Genomic DNA, 24,477 nt, shown 5'->3' on the forward strand with positions numbered 1-24,477 from the left:
TAAATGAGACTTACTCCTAGGTAAATATATGTAGCCTTAGCCCTAGGACATTCTAATCCAGGGAACAGTCAACTGCAGCCTGATGTTTATAGATGTAATAAAACAGTGAGGACGTATGTTTTTATAACCCAACAGCACAGTAAAGATATACAGCTAGCAGTTCCTCTTGCCTTAAAGAGACAAAGGTCTCTTTTCCTGAATCCACATTAACTATTTATGCAATTCCAGGGTCCCAAGTTATCAGAAACTGTGAAACAGAGAAGTTTCAACTACTGAAATTTGCAAGGTGTTCTACAAACGTGGACACAACTGCTTGAAGACTTCAAGGTCTTGCCAAGTTTTTCCTCTTCTTTTCGCTGGTGGATTTCCCATGTAACCTTCAAGGAGAGTTCAGTAGCTGAAAGTTTCCTCCTCACTGCCTGCTAAGGAACCGTTTGACCATTGTATCTCTCCTATGAAATCCACAGGACCTCTGCCATAAAAAGTTGGCAACTTCAGTAAAGGAAGGCATCATTCCCCCCCCCCCAACTCGTAGCTGGAAAATTGCTGTGATTTGTCAGAAGACCCATAATCGTAGACATATCAAATATCAAAATATCAAAATTCAGGTAAACACACACTTGTATTTTTCCTATTGCACCTTTCCACCTTCATGTCATTTTTCATGCTGTAAAAGGAGTCATAAGTAGCTGGGGGAGGGGGGAGAGTCCTCTACTTTTTGACCATGCTTCCACCAATAGCCAAACAACTGTAGGCAATGTTGTTTGCTGGTTCGATTTAGTCTGCCAGAATTTTAATTGCTCCTGTGATTCTGTCTATTTGATGTATGTTTAAATGCTTCTCTCTATTGGGAGTCGGTTAAAATTAGCAAGGAAAAAAAATCAATCTTTTCTTGCTCACTGCTTTTTTGAGAAGCAGGGATTAAGTCATCTAGTGGCTGACTTGATTTTTGCAGCTCAGGTATGGTAGTCTTGGTATTAAAATGTGTCTGCATATAAGCATACCAGTCCATATACATATATAGATGTAATGTAATGTAATATATATATATATATATATATATATATATATATATATATATATATATATATATATATATATATATATATATATATATATATTTGTTTTCTGAGGTTTTCGCGGGTATTTGTATATAGGTCTTTGGTTGTTCGGGTTTTCTCCCGCGTAAAATTGGAAGTGTCTTGGCAACGTTTCGACGAAGTCACATTCGTCATCTTCAGGCTGGTGTTTTTAGCTTCTTGCTTTGAGCAGCAATGTGTGGTTTTAGCTGTTTCTTCCTTTTAACTGCCAGTGAGGGTATGAACTGATTGGATGGGAGCTTGGCTGTGTTCTGATTGGGTGGAGGTGTGTTCTGAATGGTTAGGGGCTTGGCTGTGCTCTGATTGGCTGGGGGAGTGTTCTGTTTGGTTGTGCTCAGGTTAGTCTGAGTTGCAGAGGGGTTTAAGATTTTGGGGTTAGGGAGTCGTTTGTCAATAAGGGCAGGTTTCCAAATGGCTGGTAGGCGGGAGGTATCATCTCGCTTGTTCATGCTGTGTGGGCGTTTTTCTATCTCGATGGCTTCTCTGATTATTCTGTTATTAAAATGTTCACTTTTGGCAATGGTTCTGGTATTTTTAAAGTCAATTTCATGTCCTGTGGCTTTAAGGTGTTGGACCAGGGAAGATGTTGGTTCCTCTTTTTTGACTGAGTTCTTATGTTCTTCAATGCGTGCACTTATTCTTCTGTTGGTTTGTCCGATGTATGTGGTGGGACAAGTGGTGCATGGGATTTCGTATACTCCTTGATTTTCTAATTCAATTTTATCTTTGGGGTTTCTAAGGATGGTGGATATTTTTCTGTTTGTGCAGAATGCTGTTTTGATGTTGTGTTTATGAGGATCTTACTGATTCTGTCTGTGGTGCCTTTTATGTATGGGAGGAGGGCTTTGCCGTTTTCTTGTTCTTTGTCTTGGATTTTGGTGGGGGTTTCTTTTTGGATTAGGTTTGTAATCTTATTTCTATGGAATCCATTGGATGTTAGTACATTGGTGAGAGTGTGTAGTTCGGGTTTTAGGTGTTGTTCGTCAGCTAAGCGTTTTGTTCTGGAGATGAGTGTCTTGGCTACAGAGTTGATCTGTGCTGGGTGGTGGTGTGAGAGAGCGTGCAGATAGCGGTTTGTGTGTGTTTTCTTCTGGTAGATGGTGTGTCCTAGGGAGCCATTGGATTTCTTGTAGACTAAGACATCCAGGAAGGGAAGTTGGTTGTTAGCTTCTGTTTCCATGGTGAACTGTATTTTGGGGTGTAGGCTGTTGAGGTGTGTGAGGAAGTTGTCCAGTTTTTCTTTCCCATGTGGCCAGATTATGAAGGTGTCGTCTACGTATCTGAGCCAGAGTTTGGGTTTGTGATCCGATTTTTCTAGAGCTTGGGTTTCAAAGTGTTCCATGTAGAGGTTGGCAATGACAGGTGAGAGGGGTGATCCCATGGGTGCTCCTTCTGTTTGTTTGTATTTTTGTCCATTATAGATGAAGTATGTGTTGGATAGGCAGTGGTTGGTCAGATCTAAGATGTGTTTGGGGGGGTTATATTTGTTTTGAATAGCTGTCAAGGCTTCTTTGATAGGCACTTGGGTGAACACAAAGAAGGAACCCCACTCAGACCTATAGTCAGCTCCATAGGCTCACCTCTACAAAACCTAGCCAAATTTCTCGCCAAACAACTACAGCCCTATGCAGAATCCATCACCTCACACGTAAAAAACTCATTCCAGTTTATAGAGATCATAAAGAAACAAAGCTTACAGCCCAGCGACCTACTAGTGAGCTTCGATGTCATATCCCTCTTCACCCAAGTGCCTATCAAAGAAGCCTTGACAGCTATTCAAAACAAATATAACCCCCCCAAACACATCTTAGATCTGACCAACCACTGCCTATCCAACACATACTTCATCTATAACGGACAAAAATACAAACAAACAGAAGGAGCACCCATGGGATCACCCCTCTCACCTGTCATTGCCAACCTCTACATGGAACACTTTGAAACCCAAGCTCTAGAAAAATCGGATCACAAACCCAAACTCTGGCTCAGATACGTAGACGACACCTTCATAATCTGGCCACATGGGAAAGAAAAACTGGACAACTTCCTCACACACCTCAACAGCCTACACCCCAAAATACAGTTCACCATGGAAACAGAAGCTAACAACCAACTTCCCTTCCTAGATGTCTTAGTCTACAAGAAATCCAATGGCTCCCTAGGACACACCATCTACCAGAAGAAAACACACACAAACCGCTATCTGCACGCTCTCTCACACCACCACCCAGCACAGATCAACTCTGTAGCCAAGACACTCATCTCCAGAACAAAACGCTTAGCTGACGAACAACACCTAAAACCCGAACTACACACTCTCACCAATGTACTAACATCCAATGGATTCCATAGAAATAAGATTACAAACCTAATCCAAAAAGAAACCCCCACTAAAATCCAAGACAAAGAACAAGAAAACGGCAAAGCCCTCCTCCCATACATAAAAGGCACCACAGACAGAATCAGTAAGATCCTCCATAAACACAACATCAAAACAGCATTCTGCACAAACAGAAAAATATCCACCATCCTTAGAAACCCCAAAGATAAAATTGAATTAGAAAATCAAGGAGTATACGAAATCCCATGCACCACTTGTCCCACCACATACATCGGACAAACCAACAGAAGAATAAGTGCACGCATTGAAGAACATAAGAACTCAGTCAAAAAAGAGGAACCAACATCTTCCCTGGTCCAACACCTTAAAGCCACAGGACATGAAATTGACTTTAAAAATACCAGAACCATTGCCAAAAGTGAACATTTTAATAACAGAATAATCAGAGAAGCCATCGAGATAGAAAAACGCCCACACAGCATGAACAAGCGAGATGATACCTCCCGCCTACCAGCCATTTGGAAACCTGCCCTTATTGACAAACGACTCCCTAACCCCAAAATCTTAAACCCCTCTGCAACTCAGACTAACCTGAGCACAACCAAACAGAACACTCCCCCAGCCAATCAGAGCACAGCCAAGCCCCTAACCATTCAGAACACACCTCCACCCAATCAGAACACAGCCAAGCTCCCATCCAATCAGTTCATACCCTCACTGGCAGTTAAAAGGAAGAAACAGCTAAAACCACACATTGCTGCTCAAAGCAAGAAGCTAAAAACACCAGCCTGAAGATGACGAATGTGACTTCGTCGAAACGTTGCCAAGACACTTCCAATTTTACGCGGGAGAAAACCCGAACAACCAAAGACCTATATATATATATATATATATATATATATATATATATATATATATATATATATATATGGTAGCCTTGGTATTAAAATGTGTCTGCATATAAGCATACCAGTCCATATACATATATAGATGTAATGTAATGTAATGTAATGTAATATATATATATATATATATATATATATATATATATATATATATATATATATATATATATATATATATTTTCTGAGGTTTTCGCGGGTATTTGTATATAGGTCTTTGGTTGTTCGGGTTTTCTCCCACGTAAAATTGGAAGTGTCTTGGCGACGTTTCGACTTTCGAAACATCGCCAAGACACTTCCAGTTTTACGTGGGAGAAAACCCGAACAACCAAAGACCTACATACAAATACCCGCGAAAACCTCAGAAAACATATATATATATATATGTTTTCTGAGGTATATATATTTTATATATATATAAAACCTTGGACATGGTTTGACTTGATTTGCTGATTTTCTGTGTTTCAATGGTGGGCAGTGGAGGGAGGGAAGAAAAGCTGCTTCTGGGTTTTATAAAGTTCCTACATGATAAACATTGTACCGTTGCCACACCCTTTTCTCTGTAATATGTTTATTATTAGATTGTAAAGACAAAATACAGGTAATCCTCAACTTACAACATTTTGTTTGGTGATCATTCCAACTTACAACAGAACTAGAAAATGTGACTTATGGCCGTTTTTCACAGTTACAACCTTTGCGGCATTCCCCATGATCATGTGATCCAAAATTCAGAGGCTTGGCAACTGGTTCATACTTATGACCGTGTCCCAAGTTCATGTGATCCCCTTTTGCAACCTTCTGACAAGCAAAGTCAATGGGGAAACCAGTTTCACTTAACAACCGGGTTACTAACTTATCAACTACAGTGATTCACTTAACAACTGTGGCAAGAAAGATGGTAAAATGGGGCAAAACTGAGTTAACAAATGACTCACTTAACAACAAAAAAATTTGAGCTCAATTGTGGTCGTACGTCAAGGACTATCTGTATGGAAGCAACGGTGGGAAATCTTGAGAGGATTGCAAATGGGAGACACTGATGTCTGGGACCCATTAATAAGGAAGAGTGTTGCAGTACTCTCCAAAAGGGCTATATGACTGTAAACATTTAGAAAAGCATATATCGCAGGAGTAGCAGTTAAAGGATATCCACTGTTGTTTCTAGATAATGCTTTTATTCTGGAGTCAGCTGTTGTTGTTAATTGCGAAGTCGTGTCCGACCCGTCGCGACCCCATGGACAATGTTCCTCCAGGTCTTTCTGTCCTCTACCATCTTCTGGAGTCCATTTAAATTCACACCTACTGCTTCAGTGACTCCATCCAGCCATCTCATTCTCTGTCGTCCCCTTCTTCTATTGCCCTCAATCTTTCCCAGCATTAGGCTCTTCTCCAGTGAATCCTTCCTTCTCATTAGGTGGCCAAAGTACTTGAGTTTCAACTTCAGGATCTGGCCTTCTAAAGAGCAGTCGGGGTTGATCTCTTCTAGGACTGACCGGTTTGAACGCCTTGCAGTCCAAGGGACTCGCAGGAGTCTTCTCCAGCACCATAGTTCAAAGGCCTCAATTCTTTGCGCTCAGCCTTTCTTATGGTCCAACTTTCACAGCCATACATTGCAACTGGGAAAACCATGGCCTGGACTATACGCACTTTTGTTGGCAGGGTGATGTCTCTGCTTTTTAGAATGCTGTCTAGATTTGCCATAGCTTTCCTCCCCAGGAGCAAGCGTCTTTTAATTTCTTGGCTGCAGTCCCCATCTGAGGTGATCTTTGAGCCCAGAAAAATAAAATCTGTCACTACCTCCATTTCTTCCCCATCTATTTGCCAGGAATTGAGAGGGCCGGATGCCATGATTTTGGTTTTCTTAATGTTGAGTTTCAAGCCAACTTTTGCACTCTCCTTCTTCACCCGCATCAAGAGGCTCTTTAGTTCCTCTTCACTTTCTGCCATTAGAGTGGTATCATCTGCATATCTTAGGTTGTTGATATTTCTCCCGGCAATCTTAATTCCAACTTTTGATTCATCTAGCCCTGCCTTTCTCATGATGTGCTCTGCATATAAGTTAAATAGGCAGGGCGACAGTATACAGCCTTGCCGGACTCCTTTTCCAATTTTGAACCAATCAGTGGTTCCGTGTCGGTTCTCACTGTTGCTTCTTGACCCGCATATAGGTTTCTCAAGAGACAAATGAGATGGTCTGGTACTCCCATCTCTTTAAGAACTTGCCACAATTTGTTGTGATCCACACAATCAAAGGCTTTTGCATAGTCAATGAAGCAGAAGTAGATGTTTTTCTGGAACTCCCTAGCTTTCTCCATGATCCAGCGTATGTTGGCAATTTGATCTCTAGTTCCTCTGCCTCTTCGAAATCCTGCCTGTACTTCTGGTAGTTCTCGATCCACATACTGCTGGAGTCTAGCTTGTAGGATTTTAAGCATAACTTTACTAGCATGTGAAATGAGTGCAATGGTGCGATAGTTTGAACATTCTTTGGCATTGCCTTTCTTTGGAATTGGAATGTAAACTGACCTTTTCCAATCCTGTGGCCACTGTTGAGTTTTCCAAATTTGCTGGCAAATTGAGTGTAGCACTTTTACTGCATCGTCTTTTAAGATTTTGAATAGCTCAGCTGGAATACTGTCACCTCCACTAGCTTTGTTGTTGCTCAGATTTTCTAAGGCCCATTTCACTTCACATTCTAGGATGTCTGGTTCGAGGTCAGTGACCATCTCATTGTGGTTATCTGGGATGTTAAGCTCATTCTTGTATAGTTCTTCTGTGTAGTTTTGCCATCTCTTCTTAATCTCTTCTGCCTCTGTTAGGTCTCTGCCATTTTGGTCCTTTATCATGCCCATCTTTGCATGAAACGTTCCCTTCATATCTCCAATTTTCTTGAAGAGATCTCTGGTCCTCCCTATTCTGTTGTTTTCTTCTATTTCTTTGCACTGTTCATTTAAGAAGGTATTCTTATCTCTTCTAGCTATTCTCTGGAATTCTGCATTCAATTGGGTGTATCTTTCTCTTTCTCCTTTGCCTTTCGCTTCCCTTCTTTCCTCAGCTATTTGCAAAGCTTCCTCAGACAGCCATTTTGCTTTCTTGCATTTCTTTTTCTTTGGGATGGTTTTAGTTGCTACCTCTTGTACAATGTTGCGAACTTCCATCCATAGTTCTTCAGGCACTCTGTCTATCAGATCTAAGTTCCTTAAATCTATTTGTCACCTCTACTGTATATTCATCAGGAATATGATTTAGTTCATACCTGAGTGGCCTAGTGCTTTTCCCTACTTTTTTCAATTTAAGCCTAAATTTTGCAACGAGAAGCTCATGATCTGAGCCACAGTCAGCTCCTGGTCTTGTTTTTACTGACTGTATAGAGCTTCTCCATCTTTGGCTGCAGAGCACATAGTCAATCTGATTTCTATGTTGACCGTCTGGTGATGTCCATGTGTAGAGCCGTCTCTTGGGTTGTTGGAAAAGAGTGTTTGTTATGACCATCGTATTCTCTTGACAAAATTCTATTAGCCTGTGCCCTGCTTCATTTTGTACTCCAAGGCCAAACTTGCCTGTTATTCCGGTTATCTTTTGGCTTCCTACCTTAGCATTCCAATCCCCCATGATGATAAGGACATCATTTTTTGGTGTTAATTCTATAAGGTGCTGTAGGGCTTCATAGAACCGGTCAATTTCATCCTCTTCAGCACCAGTGGTTGGGGCATAGATTTGGACTACTGTGATATTGAATGGTTTGCCTTGGATTCGAATTGAGATCATTCTGTCATTTTGGGGATTGTATCCCAGTGTTGCTTTTCCTATTCTTTTATTGACTATGAAGGCTACTCCATTTCTTCTGAGGGATTCTTGCCCACAGTAGTATACCTGATGGTCATCTGAGTTAAATTCACCCATTCCTATCCATTTTAGTTCGCTGATTCCTAAGATGTCGATGTTCAGTCTTGTCATCTCTTTTTTGACTACGTCTAGCTTGCCTTGATTCATGGATCTTACATTCCAGGTTCCTATGGAGAAAAAATCTTTACAGCATCGGACTTTCCTTTCACCACCAGATATATCCACAGCTGAGCGTCCTTTCGGCTTTGGCCCAGTCGCTTCATTCTTTCTGGCGCTACTAGTACTAGCCCTCTGCTCTTCCCCAGTAGCATATTGGACACCTTCCGACCTGAGGGGCTCATCTTCCAGCGTCATATCTTTTTTTCCTTTTAGTACTGTCCATGGGGTTTTCATGGCAAAGATACTGGAGTGGTTTGCCATTTCCTTCTCCAGTGGATCACATTTTGTCAGAACTCTCTGCTATAACCTGTCCGTCTTGGGTGGCCCTGCACGGCATAGCTTATAGCTTCATTGAGTTACGCAAGCCCCTTCGCCACGACAAGGCAGTAATCCATAAAGGGGTGGAGTCAGTTAGATGGAATATAATCAATCCATCAACCAATATATTTCCAGATAACAGTGTGATCAGATTGTAGGTCAACCATGCACCCTATCTGTTGTGTCCTGAGCCTGCAAAAGCAGGCTCGGGATGTTGCAATGGCACGAGGCACGAAAGCGCTCCGTGTTTTGTTGCAATTTTGTCCGGGCCTCTGGGCAGTTAAGAGAGGCCTGCCTGTCTTGCTGTTTTGTCAGAGAGTTGGAGTAGCTGTTAACAAATAAAGAGCTGTGAACCACAAGAGGAGTCTTCGCCTTTCATCGTTGATCAAAGGACTTAACACTATCCTATATGAATAAATGGTGAGAGGCATTATAGTACAGGTAGTCCTCAACTTACAACAGTTCATTTAGTGACTGTTTAAAGTTACAACAGAACTAGAAAATGTGACTTATGACCATTTTTCACAGTTACAACCTTTGCAGCATTTCCCATGATTAACATAAATGTGGGGCTCAATTGTGGCCATAAATTGAGGACTACCTGTACTTCAAAATTTCCAAGCAGAGACATTTCCCCATGTTATCCAAGAAAAGTCACTGTGATCCTTCTGAGTTTTGGAGAAAGATTCAGAAAAAATTTTTCAGCCTCCCTCAGTTGGTGACTTCTAGATGTGTTGGGAATTTCCAACAATTTGTTTCCTGATTTTTTCCTCTGGGAAAAAATTGAACAGTGAATTCATTTTGGATGGATGGATGGATAATCTCTGTCATTACTGAAAATATATCAGCACGAAGGTAATTTTCTCTAGATAAAAATATTCTAGATGTAACAATAAGAAAATTCTCCTATCAGAAAGGTAGAGCTGAAATGTGTAAGAAAACTTAGCTTAAAAATGTACTGGAAATCAGTGAATCTGCTGGAAAGGATGGGTTGCCTGAGCTGTGTAAAACTGCCTGCTATATTATGAACTTTCATCAGACATTTCCAAAGATAACCCATAGAGTGCCAGGCTATAAATATTTCTTAGAGCGATTAAGGTATTATTATCCTACTTAGCTGTGGAAATATCTGTGGAAAAATTGTAGTCCTGTTGCAAACTTTCATAATAAAAATCCACAGACAGCAAGCAGTAATTTTCCATGTATAATTTCTTGTTATCAGTATCATCTGATCTGTGGCCCAGTAAGAGGGAAAGTGGATGTTTTTATAACCTTTTGGTTCAGAGTGAGAATTTATAATCAAGTAAGATAGTGTTCAAAGCATTATTAGGGAAAACAAGTAGTGATCCTGCTAGGGGATCCCTTGTGCAAAAGTAACATGTTGTGCCAAAGTATCTGTTTAGGCCACTCTTTGGATTAAGAACCAGTGCTTTTTTTCCAAAAAAAAAAAAAAAAAAGGTGCTGGAACTCACACACGTCATACAACCCACCTTGCCTACCCTACAAGGTTCCATCCAAAAAAGGTGCCGGAACTCCGTTCTGGGCGTTCTATGAGAAAAAAAGCCCTGTTAAGAACTATCCCACTCACTATATCCTGAAGAAGGTGACAAACAACACATGGTTTCCATGCAAACCTTTTCTCTACTTCTGTTCACTCAAGTATGCACGGTGATTTCCTCATAGTTGGGGAACCACAGTTGTAGGTCCCCCCCACCATAAAATAACAAGATTAAAGTATGCCATATTCTCAAAAGTAATGTATTTTTATTGTTGGGGTTGTTTTGCAAACCTAGGGATTAGGGATAGAAACAGGATTCTTTCCCTCACCCTTCAGTATCCTAGAGAAAAATGCAGAAATTACTAATTGATAACAGATGTGGGGTAAAACCAAGGTTTTCCCTCTGGCTGCCTTGGATTCAGTCATTCTTGATCTGTAATGCACTCTCTAAGGTCCCTAGCCTGACGTCAATGGGAGCCCTTCCCAGGATGAGTACATGATATTCCACAGGGGCTCATGCTGTGGATGCAACACCTGCAGTGTGGGAACAAAGTAGTTTATTTGACCTCTTTTGCTTAAGTCACATTATCTCAGCCTTCAGATTTGGCCAGGAAACCGGTGGATGCAGATGCAACAAACAAAAGTGTATTTTGCTGTTCATGAATGCAGGCTGCTACAATCAGAGCAGGATCTATATGAAAACATGCACACGTTTTAATTCCCTGCACCTTCATTTTAAAAGATTAAGGGAAATTATTTGAAGGGGGGGCATCAAAGAACTGTTAGTAATATCAGAAAATCCCTTGTTAGATGGCTTGCCGTATCTTCCTGCCTGTGCAGCCAAATTTGTCATGCAAAATGCCAGGAAAGATCACAATAAAGGAAATATTTAAACAGCACAATGCAGATATTTATGATCATGAAAAATCATTGTATTCTTGAACTGTCTTACTTGAGTCAATAGGATAGGATTGTGCATAAGTATCAGAAAGAAAAATATATGCCCTTATCTCATTTTCCATATTTATGCACTATAGTGGTAATTTTCTGTGCTTAGAATGATTAGCTGGAGAGGAAGACCAGGCTGGGTTTGGATTTTTTTTGTTTTTCTTTGATAGTATTTGGAAAGGGAATCTGGGCGAGTGTTATCTTTTGCACAAATGAGACAACCCCTGCAGAAATTGTTTTTGAACAATTTGTCAATCAAGGATCAGAAACTTGTCTTAGGGTTGTTTAATTTCATAAGGACCTTGGCCTAATTTCTAGACATCTGTGTCAGAGCTCAAGTCAAACAAAGCAACTGTTTGAAAAAGAAGATGAAAAGATAAAGATAATCAGATAAATAATAGGTATGTTCACTCACATGTTGAATTCCAGCCCACAGCTCTTGTTTCACCTTTGACTGTGTGTTTAGCAGCTGATGTGTGGTAAGCATTGTGGAGCAGGACTAGAAGTCTGTGTCTTTATCTTCTTCCACTTCTCCCTCACCCTTCCCAAGGAAGTGAGATAATTCAGATGTTCCCACCCACATGTAAAATACTTGTCATTTTGAAAGACAGAGCCAGATTCGTAACAGTGATACTGAATGTGGAGCCACAGAAGGCTTAGGGCATTTAGAAGTTATTTAGATATACAGCTTCAGTTATTGTCAGCATGAATGTAAATAACACACAATAAGTATCCCATGATATTCCTTCAAAGGAAACTAGACCATGGAAGTGCTGGAACATTTGAATCTTTCTCTCCAGTTAGAGAACTGCACATTAACAATATTTGCTTGAATCTGTCCTGAAGTGCTGGCTGAACTACTCTCAACTCATCTTGGAACTGGCTCAAGTACTTATTTTTCTTGAATTCTAACGAAAAAAAGTCATCTATTCTCTCAAGAGCGCCGTCTTAGCTAAGGATGTTGACATATAAGTAGTGCTCCATGGGTAGCTGTATTATAATAAATTGTCTCAGGGAAGCATAAAATCTCAGCGCTAGATATCTAAAAATCCAAGAGCCCTCTCTTGTCCCCAAAACATCTAGGAACAAAAAAGTGGTTTAGATCTGGAAACAAACATTGGCCACAAGGTCCATCAGCAAGAATCATGTGGGAGAATGACATAATTAGATTACTTAGCCACCCAGGAAAAGGCAATATGGCAAAGTGATTTGCCGAAACAGCTCACAGCAATCAATAAAAGTTTAATTAAGAGTAAAGGATTCCTATCAGTGTCAATTTTACAGCAACAATCAGGAAAGAAGCCAATGAAACAGTTCTTGATTTTTTTCCCCCTCAGAAGCACAGCTGTGATTACACTCAGGCCTTTCTAGGCCAAAGCATTAGGAAAAAGTATTTGCTGCCAGAAGAACACTGTCACGACATATTTAAACAACATAGTCTTGGTGGCACATAAGTTTGGCATAAAAGTGATAGGGCGTGTCCTTAATATTCAACGACTCCTTGGGATTTTGTCTGAAGCCGTATTTACCAACCTGATAAATTGGCTTGTATTTTATATGAACCTCATCCTAGGGCAGCTGTATAAATCTGTGCTGATCCAAGATTCCTTGTCATGTCCCTGGAGAGCATTTTTCTTTTGTTTTGTTCCTGACAGTAAGTACATCTCTAAGTACCTTGTATCATGGGTCTTTAAAAAAATATTTTCATAATGAGAATCATCTCATACTTTTGAGCTGATCAGATATAGAAAAATCAAATAATGAGAAAGTAAGTCTGTTATCTACAAGTGTATTTTGCCATTGAATGGGCACTTTTATTCCAGTTAGAATACTTAATCCTTTTTAGAGACTTTTTAAATCATTTTCAATTTTATATAAAAATATTTTTCCAACAAACCTTTTGAAAGAGAAGCAAATGTACTAGCAGACCAGATGTTAGTACATTATAGAATTTAAATGTTGGCAAATAAGTGTGTCAAACAGATGAGTCAACTATATGAAAATAATACTGAAACTGTAAAATGATATCTCCTATGGCACATTTATGGTACCTCAAGGGGTGGGTCTATCTTATTAAAATTAGTGGACTTAAAATGCCCAGTAAATTTGTTTTCAATTCTGATTTAAGTATTGTATCAAATATCATTTCAATACAGGTTTACAATCTTGAGAACAGTTCTAAAATTATTTCAGTTTAAAATATAATTTACCTGTTTGTTGTCCAGCAGCCACAGGTATTACTTTGTAAGGAGTCCTACAGGAAGGAGAGAAAAAAACCCTTACAGCATGTTTTTTCCAAATGATTAACACTATTGTGATGAAAAAAGAGTGCAATACACATCCCTTGCTTATTATTTAAGTACAGAAAATTTACCTGTTCAACTCCAATAAAGTCAGGAGGTCTTGACTATGATCAGACCATGCTATTCACATATATAATTCTGTTAATGGAACAGTATATGTCTGCTTGAGGCTAAAACCTTATACATTGTGAAGAATAAAAGTGACTTTTCAGTGTAAACCACTGTGATGGGAAATTATAGCAGAAACAGAGAAGTACTGGGAAAAGGTTTCTGACCACTAATTAATACACTTGTCCCAAAGTTCCTGCATTAAGAATGACATTTTGTTTGTTTCTTCTAGTAAAGTACCATCAATGCCTATAATCTTAATGTAAGCCTCAGAAAAACTCAGATGATTTGTTTTTATATAAGCTAATTGTTTGCGGTATATTTTTTCCCCAGATAAAACTCCATATACTTTATTAATAGATAAGGTTTTAGTTTTAAAAGGGTCTTTAGAGTTGTAATAGTAATTTTTGTTGTCTCCCATTAACCAGGAATACAAAGGACAACTGCCGAGTAAAAAAAACCCAACCTCCATTTTGAAGCTAGCTTCAATCATAACAAGATATACCTGCCTTTCTGAGTTGGATGGCATAGTGGGATCAATGGATATCATGCAGTCATCGGCTGTGAAGAGTGAAATGGTTGTATTCCTGGAAGACAAAGTTTAAAGCTAGGTTTATTGAACCAGGTTAGAACCCAGCCTTTTCACTGCAATTTCATGTTTTTAATAGGAAGTTTGACAGGTAGTTTAAAAAGTTGCTGCCTTCTTAAAGAGACAAAGGACCACAACAGGGAAGAAGAGTGCCAAAATAAGTATTGCAGAATGCTATTGTTGAATTCCAGGGTAGGAAAGACAGGAGTATTCAAATAAATGTCTTATATTGTAGTGGAAAGTGTGGTCATAATTTTGGGATATCCCCACTATTGTTTGTGTATCCTCTGAACATTCAGCAGAAAGTGAATATACAGATGCATGCATATAGATTTCAACTGCACAAATAAAGAAATGGCCTAGGATTTTTGCAGGAGCATCTGTGAGAGAATAAAAAGAAAGTATGGCTGCAATCTTATTTTTTTGGGACACACATCCTACTGGCATCCCAGGGTTTTTGCCATGTGGGTGTGCATCTGTCCAAATGGACAAGCTCTTTCCTAATAAATGTAGACTGAATTGCATTTTCTGCACCTGACACAACTTCAGAAATATTCATGGTATTGCATCACATATTCATTGCATGCATTATCTCACTGTGTTAAATGGAATACTGCGATTCATACAAATGAAAATGATGGTTCAGTTTAAATATTATACAACAATGCATTCACTTTTTCATCTCTTAGTTGTAATAGTACTCAGATAATTCACTTCTTTATATTCAGATAGTTCAATGATAACATTGTGAAACAGATTTGTATTCTTACTGCTCCCTCAAGAAGGAAATGAGTGCAATTCTGCTAATGTTCTGAAGCAAGTGATACGGTTGATATACCTCTGCATGAATTTGTTTACTTTCCTTTGAAAGATGTCTAGATGGTAAAATATGAAAGGGTTTTATATTAAAGAAATATTTAAAGAGATGCATGGTTTTGCATTACATTTTATGATGATATTTTAAAGTTTGAAATGTTGTAAGATAATTACATACCTTTATTATGCACTTATTTACAGGAATGAAAGCCCTGTTTTTCAGTTGACATGTAATACCAGCAAAAGAAGCATAAAAAGCCAGAATCTTTCCCAGTTAGAAGAAAAGAGTTTTCTTTCCCAGATATTTTCAGTTAGTTTTAAGTTCCCATGTTATATTGAGATAATGGCTTTTATGTGTTTTTATTATACTTTCCCTACATTATTTTAAATGAATTGATTATATTGTTATTACTTTAATGTTTCAAGTAACACAATGCTTAGAAATTGAATGCATTAGAAAAAAAAACCTAACATGTACTGTTCCCGATAGTGCTTTCATTTACCTGGTTTGTCTGGAATCAAAACTGCTGTTTTTGCAACAGCTCTAAAGGAAAACATCTTGAAGCATTTTTGGTAATTTCTCTGGAAACGCACTTGTATACCAGGAATACTATTTTTCAGGTCAGGGAGTTAAAGCTTTATTTCTGACCTGAAAATTGTTAATTTGTTTTTTAGATGAGAAAGGTGCTTTTATCAGCTGTTTATGAATTGTTTAGATCGGGGTGTCAAACTGCTGGCCTGTGGGCTGGATGCATCACGCCAAAATTGTGCCCACCCCATTGCCAGCAATGGGGAAAAAGTCACGATATGTCACGAATGTCACGTGACATTGCGAGTTTGACACTCCTGGTTTAGATTGTTAAATTAAATCTATGTGGCTTAATTCTTAGCTTAATTCCCTCTTCTTTATGGCAGCCCCTGAGATATTGGAATACTGCTATCATGTCCCCCCTTGTCCTTCTCTTCGTCTAGTTTAACAAAGAGAAGGACAAGGGGGGACATGATAGCAGTATTCCAATATCTCAGGGGCTGCCATAAAGAAGAGGGAATTAAGCTATTTTCCAAAGCACCTGAAGGCAGGACAAGAAGCAACGGGTGGAAACTAATCAAGGAGAGAAGCAACCTAGAACTAAGGAGAAACTTCCTGACAGTGAGAACAATTAATCAGTGGAACAGCTTGCCTCCAGAAGCAGTAAATGCTCCAACACTGGAAGTTTTTAAGAAGAGACTGGACAGCCACTTGTCCGAAATGGTGTAGGGTTTCCTGCCCGAGCAGGGGGTTGGACTAGATGACCTCCAAGGTCCCTTCCAACTTTACTAATATGAACTTAATATGGCAATAACCGAGAAAGCTTCAGTAGACCAGATGGTTGACATTCTTTGATCCACATGTTGCAAACGTGAATAGTATAGGTTTTAAGAGCACCATTAGCTGATTTTTTCAATATTGTATGCCACATATGAAAATCATGAATGATTAAAATGAACATTTGAAGTGAATCTTTAAATTATAATTCAATGATAGTTAGATGACCAAAACTCAAAATCAACCATCAGGAAAACTCTGCAGAGGTGAATGCCCTGGCTGACAGCTACTGGAGCAACAACCCTCAGGGATTGAAGCTACATAGGCAGTGTGCAAAGTGCAAGATGATTACACAAGCCAATTCGGTTTCATATTAATTTTCAATAGAGTGAATATTTATGAATTGTTCATGCCTATCATATGTGAATAAAGCCTAAGACAGAATTCAAATATCAATACAGATGTTTCACGCTCTTTCTTTCCATTTTTAATATAATGATGAGAGGTTATGCAAGAAAAGAGATTTATGTGATAAACTACTTTCACTTACTGCACTCCTAATATCACTACAGGAGAAATATTGTAATGTTCTCAGTTTTCATTCTAGAAGATCAAATGGCAGTTTAGTTTTCTACCAGGTTTTAAAAAAATATATTCTAATGTCAGTACACTACACAGCACATTCATGTTACAAATGCTGGTTATGAAGTTTAAAGCACTAAACAGCCTGGAGCTAAGGTAGCTACATCTCTTCAAATCTGCCTGCCAATTCTGGGAGGAGGTTTGGCCTGAGGCTCCATGTTTATCAGAGCTAATGCACCACAGAGGCTAAAAAGACTGAAAAACGAATCTATAAATATCCAGGTCTCATTTCTTTCAAACTTAGTCCCATCAGTAAAAAAGATTAAAAATGTTGATTTACCTTACAGAGCTGTAAGGATTTTAATTCCGTAGCACAGAACCTAGAATTCTGGATTTTTTTAAAGCAGCATTGATGATGAAATCTGGTGGCCTCTTATTTTCTTTAATTAATTTTCATAGTATGTATGGGTTACTGCTTATAGGCCAAATTTTAAAGACAGAATGAAAAAGCCATGTTTGCACTGTTTAAAATACATAAATATGCTTATATGACATATTTCATATTCCATAATGATAGACAATATTTATTCTATGTTCTTTATAATCGTAGATAGAAGAAATTTAATTTCAGTAGTTCACATAAAGTGTCCTCAGAAAATATTTTTACCTTGGTAATCCTGTGGCAATGCAGAGGAGCTCCATAATATCTGTAGAGTTACAATACTTGCTGAAAGTCACCTTCCAAAGAAAGAGAATTAGTGAAGACATAACCAGAAGAAAGAGCTTGGAATGGCAATTTTAACCTATTGTCTGATTTTTGTTTCAAACCAAGTATAACCTGGTTTCTCTTCCATTTTTTTTTTTTTTTGAAGCCTTTATTGTGTTTTCTATTTAAAAATGCTCTTCCAGCCAAAGTGTTTGTAAAATTCTCATTGGGACAAATGGCCATCTTTACTGCCAATCCTCCAAGGTATAAACACTGCAAAGCCTCTGTATCTATTCAGTGGGCCTTTGGTGCTACCCAGTTAATCATTCTCAGTCAGAACTCTTGAAAATACGATGTATTCCAACGTAGAAGAATGCAGTAGATACCACTTCTAGAACTTTATTTGACAGAAAAGCCAGGTTAAAAAGCCAGGCCTGTACCACTAAACTTTTAAGCAAAATATTTGTAAAATATTATAAAATAATATTTCATATTATTTATTGAAACTTTTTGCCACTCATCTCACGACAATATTTCTTCAAGAATCAGTTGCAAAAAAAATTCAGAATGGACAATTGCTTTTAAATAAAATATTAGTTTGTAATGATTTTTCTGTTTTATTCTTTTTAATTAACGTTATAATCTTCTGAGAAAACATGGATTATTTAACAGATTAAAAGTATAATAAATGATAATAAATGGGAATTTTTTTATCATAATTCAAAGAGGAAGGGAAAGGGAAAAGCCAAGGGGAGACGTTGAGTTTGATCACTTAAAGGTGCTGGACTCACATGTCACACTAATTCTTAACTATGGAGTATACAATGAAAAGAAATCCTTATTTAATGCAACTTCTGAACTTAGCCAAACAATAAAGTTAATTTATCATTCATATGAAAGTTCCATAAATCTGAGTGACATAATTTGTGTGTGTTTATTCTATATACTCATATGTACTAACTGGATGTAACAAATTAGCAAGGCGAAATAAAGCTGGTTGATTATTCATATGATAATTCCACAAATCTGGAATTTGCATCTTGACAGTCTATATGCATGTATTTATAAACTGGATATAGCAAATGAGCAAGAAGCAGTCAAAATGATAGGCTCTAAGAAAGATTTAAAAATGTAATGTATATAGGAAAGAGAATAGGGGGAAGTGATTTAGAATCCCAGGCTACTACCGGTACCAACTTCCAACTTCTATTTCCAGCAGGTTCACTCTTAACCAAGTAACATTCACTGGGAAACTTGAATAAGCATAGAAAGTTACAGATAAATTTTGATATAGCGCCCCCTAGGGCTAAAATCATGTAACAGTACTACAGATATCTTTATTTCACATTCTTCTTTAGAACATTACCATGTAGAAACAACATTTTGGACAACATGACTTTAATTTTGATCCATTTATTGTCACCTTTTTGGATAGCCAAAGTTCTGAGGCTATACCCTTGCTATCACAATTTTTTTCCCTATACAAACTAATTGAGGTAAAACCGGCTGATATTCTCATAATTGCAGCAACAGGTTCTGTAGCTCCTGTGGAGCTACAATTGTAAAACAAAACAAAAGTATTATTGTTGTTTGAACAAATTAGATTCTGATCCTTGGCAGGGAAGTCCTTGGCAGGGGAAAAAAAGTAAACTGGCAAGAAGCCCTGTCAGAAAAAAAGAGTCTGGCAAAATACCATCTGCTAATGTTTGAGAATGCAATCAGTGCTGTCTGATGAACTTAGAATGAACTTCTAAGAAATATGCTGGGCCACTGAGCCTTGAAATCAATTATCGTTGAACAGAATGGATGCAAAGTAAGATATGGCAATATAATTGGAAAAAATGGAAGTCAGATAATTAGCATGGTTGGTTAAAGACCAAAGTGGGAGAGATAATGAAATAGGTTCCTCTTTTTTAAGCAATAAGCAGTGGAGACTAAAAACACCCAAGAAACCTATTAAACCATATCATTTTATTGGCATACATATCTTGATGTGTGATTCAATTTCATAAAGGTTTGTTGGTCTTCGCTAACTAAACCAAGGTCTCCAGATGCTGTAGATAAACACTGTGCCTAATAAAATCCTCACTGCATTCTGATAAGCATATCAGGAAATGAACTAAAGGATTCTTTGAAGCCAATCATAATGTGCTCTAAATCTTTTTTTTTCTGGAGGGAGAAAAAGAAACACAGCTATTGATGAAGTAGAATATTAGTCCTTTTCAGCACTACCGACTTATTAACATTTTTTTCCTCTCAAGAAACTCTTCATCCTATGGTTCTATAATGAGAGCTGAGGATCACTAACAAAACATTTTAGAAGTATTTCATTAAAATATTTGTAGGATTATTTGAAATCTGCCATGCTTCTTAAAATTGGATACATAGCATCGTAAGGATAGGTTCTCTGATTCTTAATGAATCAGGCGATTTCTTGATAGACTGAAGTCTGTCTGTTCAGTGTTTAAACTCATTGACATTCATTTGGGGTCTATCTTGAAAGAGTCATCTCCAGGGGTTGGTCTGAACAGGCTGATGTTTCCATGCAGCCAAGATGTTTTCAGATGCATCTAGTGATCCATGAACTTTAGGAAGTGCCACCTAATGCTTTGAAGAAGGCCCTCTGCTAATGTTATATATCTTAAAATTAGCATGGCGTGAGTGGGTCCTCTGCACTACCACCAAGTTGGGTGATACTAAAAGGGAAGCTAGCTTTTACCTTACAGACTGTGCTTTATGTGTCAGCTGTGCTTTATGCTTAAGAGCTTCACATAACCAGATCCCCAATGGCACAGCCATGCTATCACGTGAAGCCCTTCTCATATAGTGGACTTCACTTCAGAAGTTCAGGGTTCAGCCAAGGGGACCAGGGCAAGTCCACTTATGTAGTGCAATTCCATCCCATGGAACATCTTCCCACATATAACTAATGAACGAAACTAGCAACGTTCATGATTTTAAATTGTTCCTAAAGTAACAGAGAGGAATGAAGAGTGAGCCCTTTTTGCACTTTGCACTTAAAATAAAAAGGGAGATATTTGTATTTCCATAATGGGCAATCCTTGAGCTGAAACCAAATCGGTTTGTGAAGTGGCATTCCCCTTTTGTATTTCCTGTCCATGATGCATTTTGGAGATGTACAAATCATGTATAAAAGAAGCCCAGATGTTATCATCAGTACCATGATTGTCACTCTAGACTTCCAAACAGATTAGAACGAGGGAGAGATCATGTTTCCCTCTTTGCTGCTACAGTTCTTGTGTTCCCTGAAGTGACAAACCACTAGCAAGCTGCCAATTTAAGAGAGATAATCAATAGCTGTGCAACCTTCCCTTCTTTGGGCAATTTGTGAGCATTTTATATGCTCGAAGAGCCAGGAAACTCTTGATGAGTTAAAAACAAATTTGCACCTAGCATTCTAGCTCAATAATACCTACCCATAACACTTAAAGAATTCTGTGATCAGGGTCCTGGCTTGTGAGGATCACTCTAAGAGGTGGAGCTGAGAATACAAAGATGTACAGAAGCAATGATAAAGAAAACCTGTTGAAACTATGTTTAGGGAAAATTATTTACACAATGATTTCATAATGTTCACAACCATAGTCTTAATCAAAATAGAACTGGAAGGGACCTTGGAGGTCTTCTAGTCCAACCCCTGCTCAAGCAGGAGACCTTATACAATTTGAGACAAGTGGCTGTCTAGTTTCTTTTTAAAAACCTCCAGTGATGAAGCATCCACAAGCTTTCTCTTCTTTTTTCTCTAATTTGTGAGTAAATCTCTAACATCTTTTACAAAAGTGACAGCAACTAATGGAAGTCATTTTCACAATTGCAGGCAGAGCCAATGTGATATATTGCAATAGAGCTGGGCAAACCAGGGTTCAAATCTATTAAGCAATGACATTCACTGGGTGCTTTTCCTTAATGAGATGTTTTGTGCTGTAGAGATAGGAGGATATGTTTTTTCAAGAAAATGCAGTTTGCCTGTTGAGACATAAATCTTCACTTTATGTCCTGCTTCAGCAGTCAAACAGCAGGGAGAAACAATCCATGCATGCACTACACATGTGTAAAAACTTCATCCATGTAAAGGATGGGCCAGAAAACATAGTTGGAACAGGCAAGGGGGTTAGATTGCCTTGCTAAGCAACTTGTGAGGTATCCCCTAGATATTTAGCACAAACGTATTAAATACATTATAAAAGTCTAATTAGAGGTTGATCAGGACTTAGAGGACTCTTGCACAGCTATCATAATAAAAATAATAATCACCAGGGGTTCTTCGTAATATTGGAGTGTCCCAAAATTCAGTCCTGTGCTCTGTATCTTCCACATTTTTATTTACAACTAGGAAAGGGAAGTGGAAGGAACTGTTACACTGTCAATAAAGATTTTGCTTCCTGAACATTAGGATGTATCTTATACATTTTTGGCTGCTAATCATGAAAATAACCTGTAATTTAACCTATCACATGTTTTTTATGGACATCTTCTCTTTTTACACAATGACAATGTACACTCCTCAGTACTTGTTGGCTATGATGCACATATGAAAGAAACATATGAAAACATGGAACTGTCGTTGAAGCACATCCAGTATACCAATTGCAACTGCAATATCTATGGAGATCTAAAAATAGTGGCTCTGCTGCTTGGAACACAGCTCAAAGATACCAAGTAGTGTTCTTAACATATGTGAAAGCGATAGCCTTACAAGAAAGTCACATTACATTAAAAAGAAATGACCGCTATAATAAAATTTTGTTCCAGGACAGAAAAACATGGTACATGAACCACCAGTTGATCTGAGGAAAATATTTTTGCCTTCACTTCACATAAAACTTGGACTGATAAAATGTTGTGACAGTGATGAACAAGAAAGGCAAAGGTTTTTGTTATTTAGAATCATAGAGTCATAGAGATGGAAGGAACCTTGGAGATCTTCTAGTCCAACTCCCTGCTCAAAGCAGGAGAGTCTATACCACCCCAGATCAATGGTTGTCCATTTGTTTTGCAATTGAATAACAGATTTTTTAAATCTACATTGGTTGTGCCCTACTTCAAGTATTATGTTTAGGATTTAAAAAGAATTCAGAGCACTAAAAGAGGTTTAGAGAATGGCAATGAGGAAGATCAAAGAAATAACAAATTTAAGGAAGAACAGATGTTGTACCTTGTTAAAGGAAGAACAAGGAGAAAGCATACTGTTATTCTTCAAATATCTGAAAGGATGCCCTATAAAGATGTGTTCTTTGTTACCCAGAGCACAAGAAACTAAATGAAGGATTTAAGTTACAGGAAGGCAATTTTCAAGTGAATGTTAGAGACAATTTCTTAACAATGGGAGTAGATTGATAATAGAACCAGTGTGGGAGTGGGCTCCTCCCTTTTACTAGATGTGTTCAAGTGGAAGTTGGACAATTAACCAGCAGGGACGCTGTAATTTGGATTTCTGCTTTGAGTCCTTTTCAAGTGTATCCAATACTTAGCAAACAAACCAAGCCTGATCATTAACTATTATGTGAAATAGAACATTTCATGTAATGTCAATGACGCCAAGCATATATTTTCATTTTATTTCTTTATGACAGATATTTTTTACTCTGTCCAGCTCAAGCTAACTCATGGCAGAAATAGTCATGTAAACTCATTTTTAATTTCTAGAAAATTGTAGTTTATTATGTTCCCATGCTATAACTAAGGGAGATAAAGTTTTGCAATATTCATCTACAGAAAATTATCATTAGACTTAAATTTCCATGGAAGTTTGAGCTGAGTAACAGATCAGATCAAAATAATTTTTCATTCTGCAGTACTGTATTCTAATTTTGGCTTGGAATATGGATATCCAACTTATAGTCTAACCTTACTTATCCTTTTTTTTTAAAAAAAATTAAATCAGAATTAATCCATGCTAAAGGCAAAAAGCTATCATGGAAGGAGGAGCATTAAATTCATATAATAAATATTTCTTATTCAATACTAATCAATATACTCAAATTATATAGATAGTTTATTCAAAGCATGGAAGAAGCCTGAAAATTTGTTTTCAGAACCAGAGCAAATTAATGTTCATCTAATCCAAATATATCATGCAGGTTTCCTTTCTCTCCCTACACATTCCTCTCCCCTGGTGTCAGGCATGAAAGATGAAGTCTACACATAAAGGTTTGATTAAATGGATTCATTGCTAAAGCCAGTAATCTTCTCAAGTAGCAGTGGGCACCTGGTTAGAATTAGATAAGGATCAATGACACTCAAAGGGAGTTGGACTTAGTTCACTTGTGGCTACATAATGATTCTATACTGATTCGCCTTTTCACTCTACCCCCAGGTTCTGCCATTCCTTCTCCTACACCTGGGTAAGGGAGGACGGAAAAGGAGTCTTCTTTTCCATTGTAATACAGATTGCTAGGCAGCAGACACCATCAAAAATGTATCACCAGAGAAAAATGTGGTTGGCCAATATATTTGGTCACCTTCTCTTCTGTTAACATTTATATTTTCAATTTTCAGTTCTTTTGCTAACTCTTGAAATTTTCCAAACATTTTATTTTTTTCCTCCATGAAAGCTACACCACTGTAGTTTTTCAGGGAGCAATCATTTAACTGAGTTCACACATTCATGTTGAATTTATAATATCGATAATCCTCAATTTATGATCACAACTGGGACCAGAATATTCTCTTGTTAAGCAAGATAGTTGTTAAGTGTGTCACATTCAGTTTTATGACTTTTTGAATTGTGCCATGGTTGTTAAGTGGCTCACTGCATTTTGTTAAGTGAATCATGTGTTTGATAAGCAAATGCGGCTTCCCCCATTGATGTTGCTTGTCAGAAGCCAGCTTGAAAGGTCACAAATGATGATCACACAACCCTGGGCACTGCAACTGTTGTAAATACATGCTGGTTGCAAGCACCCAAATTTTGATTACATGACCGTTGGGA

The 24,477-nt window shown here is 38.0% G+C and overlaps 1 protein-coding gene across 4 annotated transcripts in view; it reads right to left on the minus strand.

The window, feature by feature from the left end:
• The window catches only part of PDE9A (phosphodiesterase 9A), a 79,839-nt gene that overhangs the window by 47,223 nt on the left and 8,139 nt on the right, over nucleotides 1–24,477 (minus strand). Inside the window, exons 2-4 of one of the 4 annotated variants that reach the window (XM_039368901.1) lie at nucleotides 17,487–17,557; nucleotides 14,036–14,113; nucleotides 13,326–13,369 (exon numbers count right to left, since the gene is read on the minus strand). In XM_039368901.1, coding sequence (XP_039224835.1) covers nucleotides 13,326–13,369; nucleotides 14,036–14,113; nucleotides 17,487–17,557 — 193 coding nt within the window. Of the gene's footprint in view, nucleotides 1–14; nucleotides 105–11,530; nucleotides 11,680–13,325; nucleotides 13,370–14,035; nucleotides 14,114–17,486; nucleotides 17,558–24,477 lie in introns of those variants that run through there. The other 3 variants (XM_039368893.1, XM_039368875.1, XM_039368884.1) reach the window with 3 other exon arrangements.

The sequence above is a fragment of the Crotalus tigris genome, unplaced genomic scaffold (assembly GCF_016545835.1).
Source record: "Crotalus tigris isolate CLP2741 ecotype Arizona unplaced genomic scaffold, ASM1654583v1 scf7180000017601.7605149639:7615979, whole genome shotgun sequence".
Classification (NCBI taxonomy): Eukaryota; Metazoa; Chordata; class Lepidosauria; order Squamata; family Viperidae; genus Crotalus; species Crotalus tigris.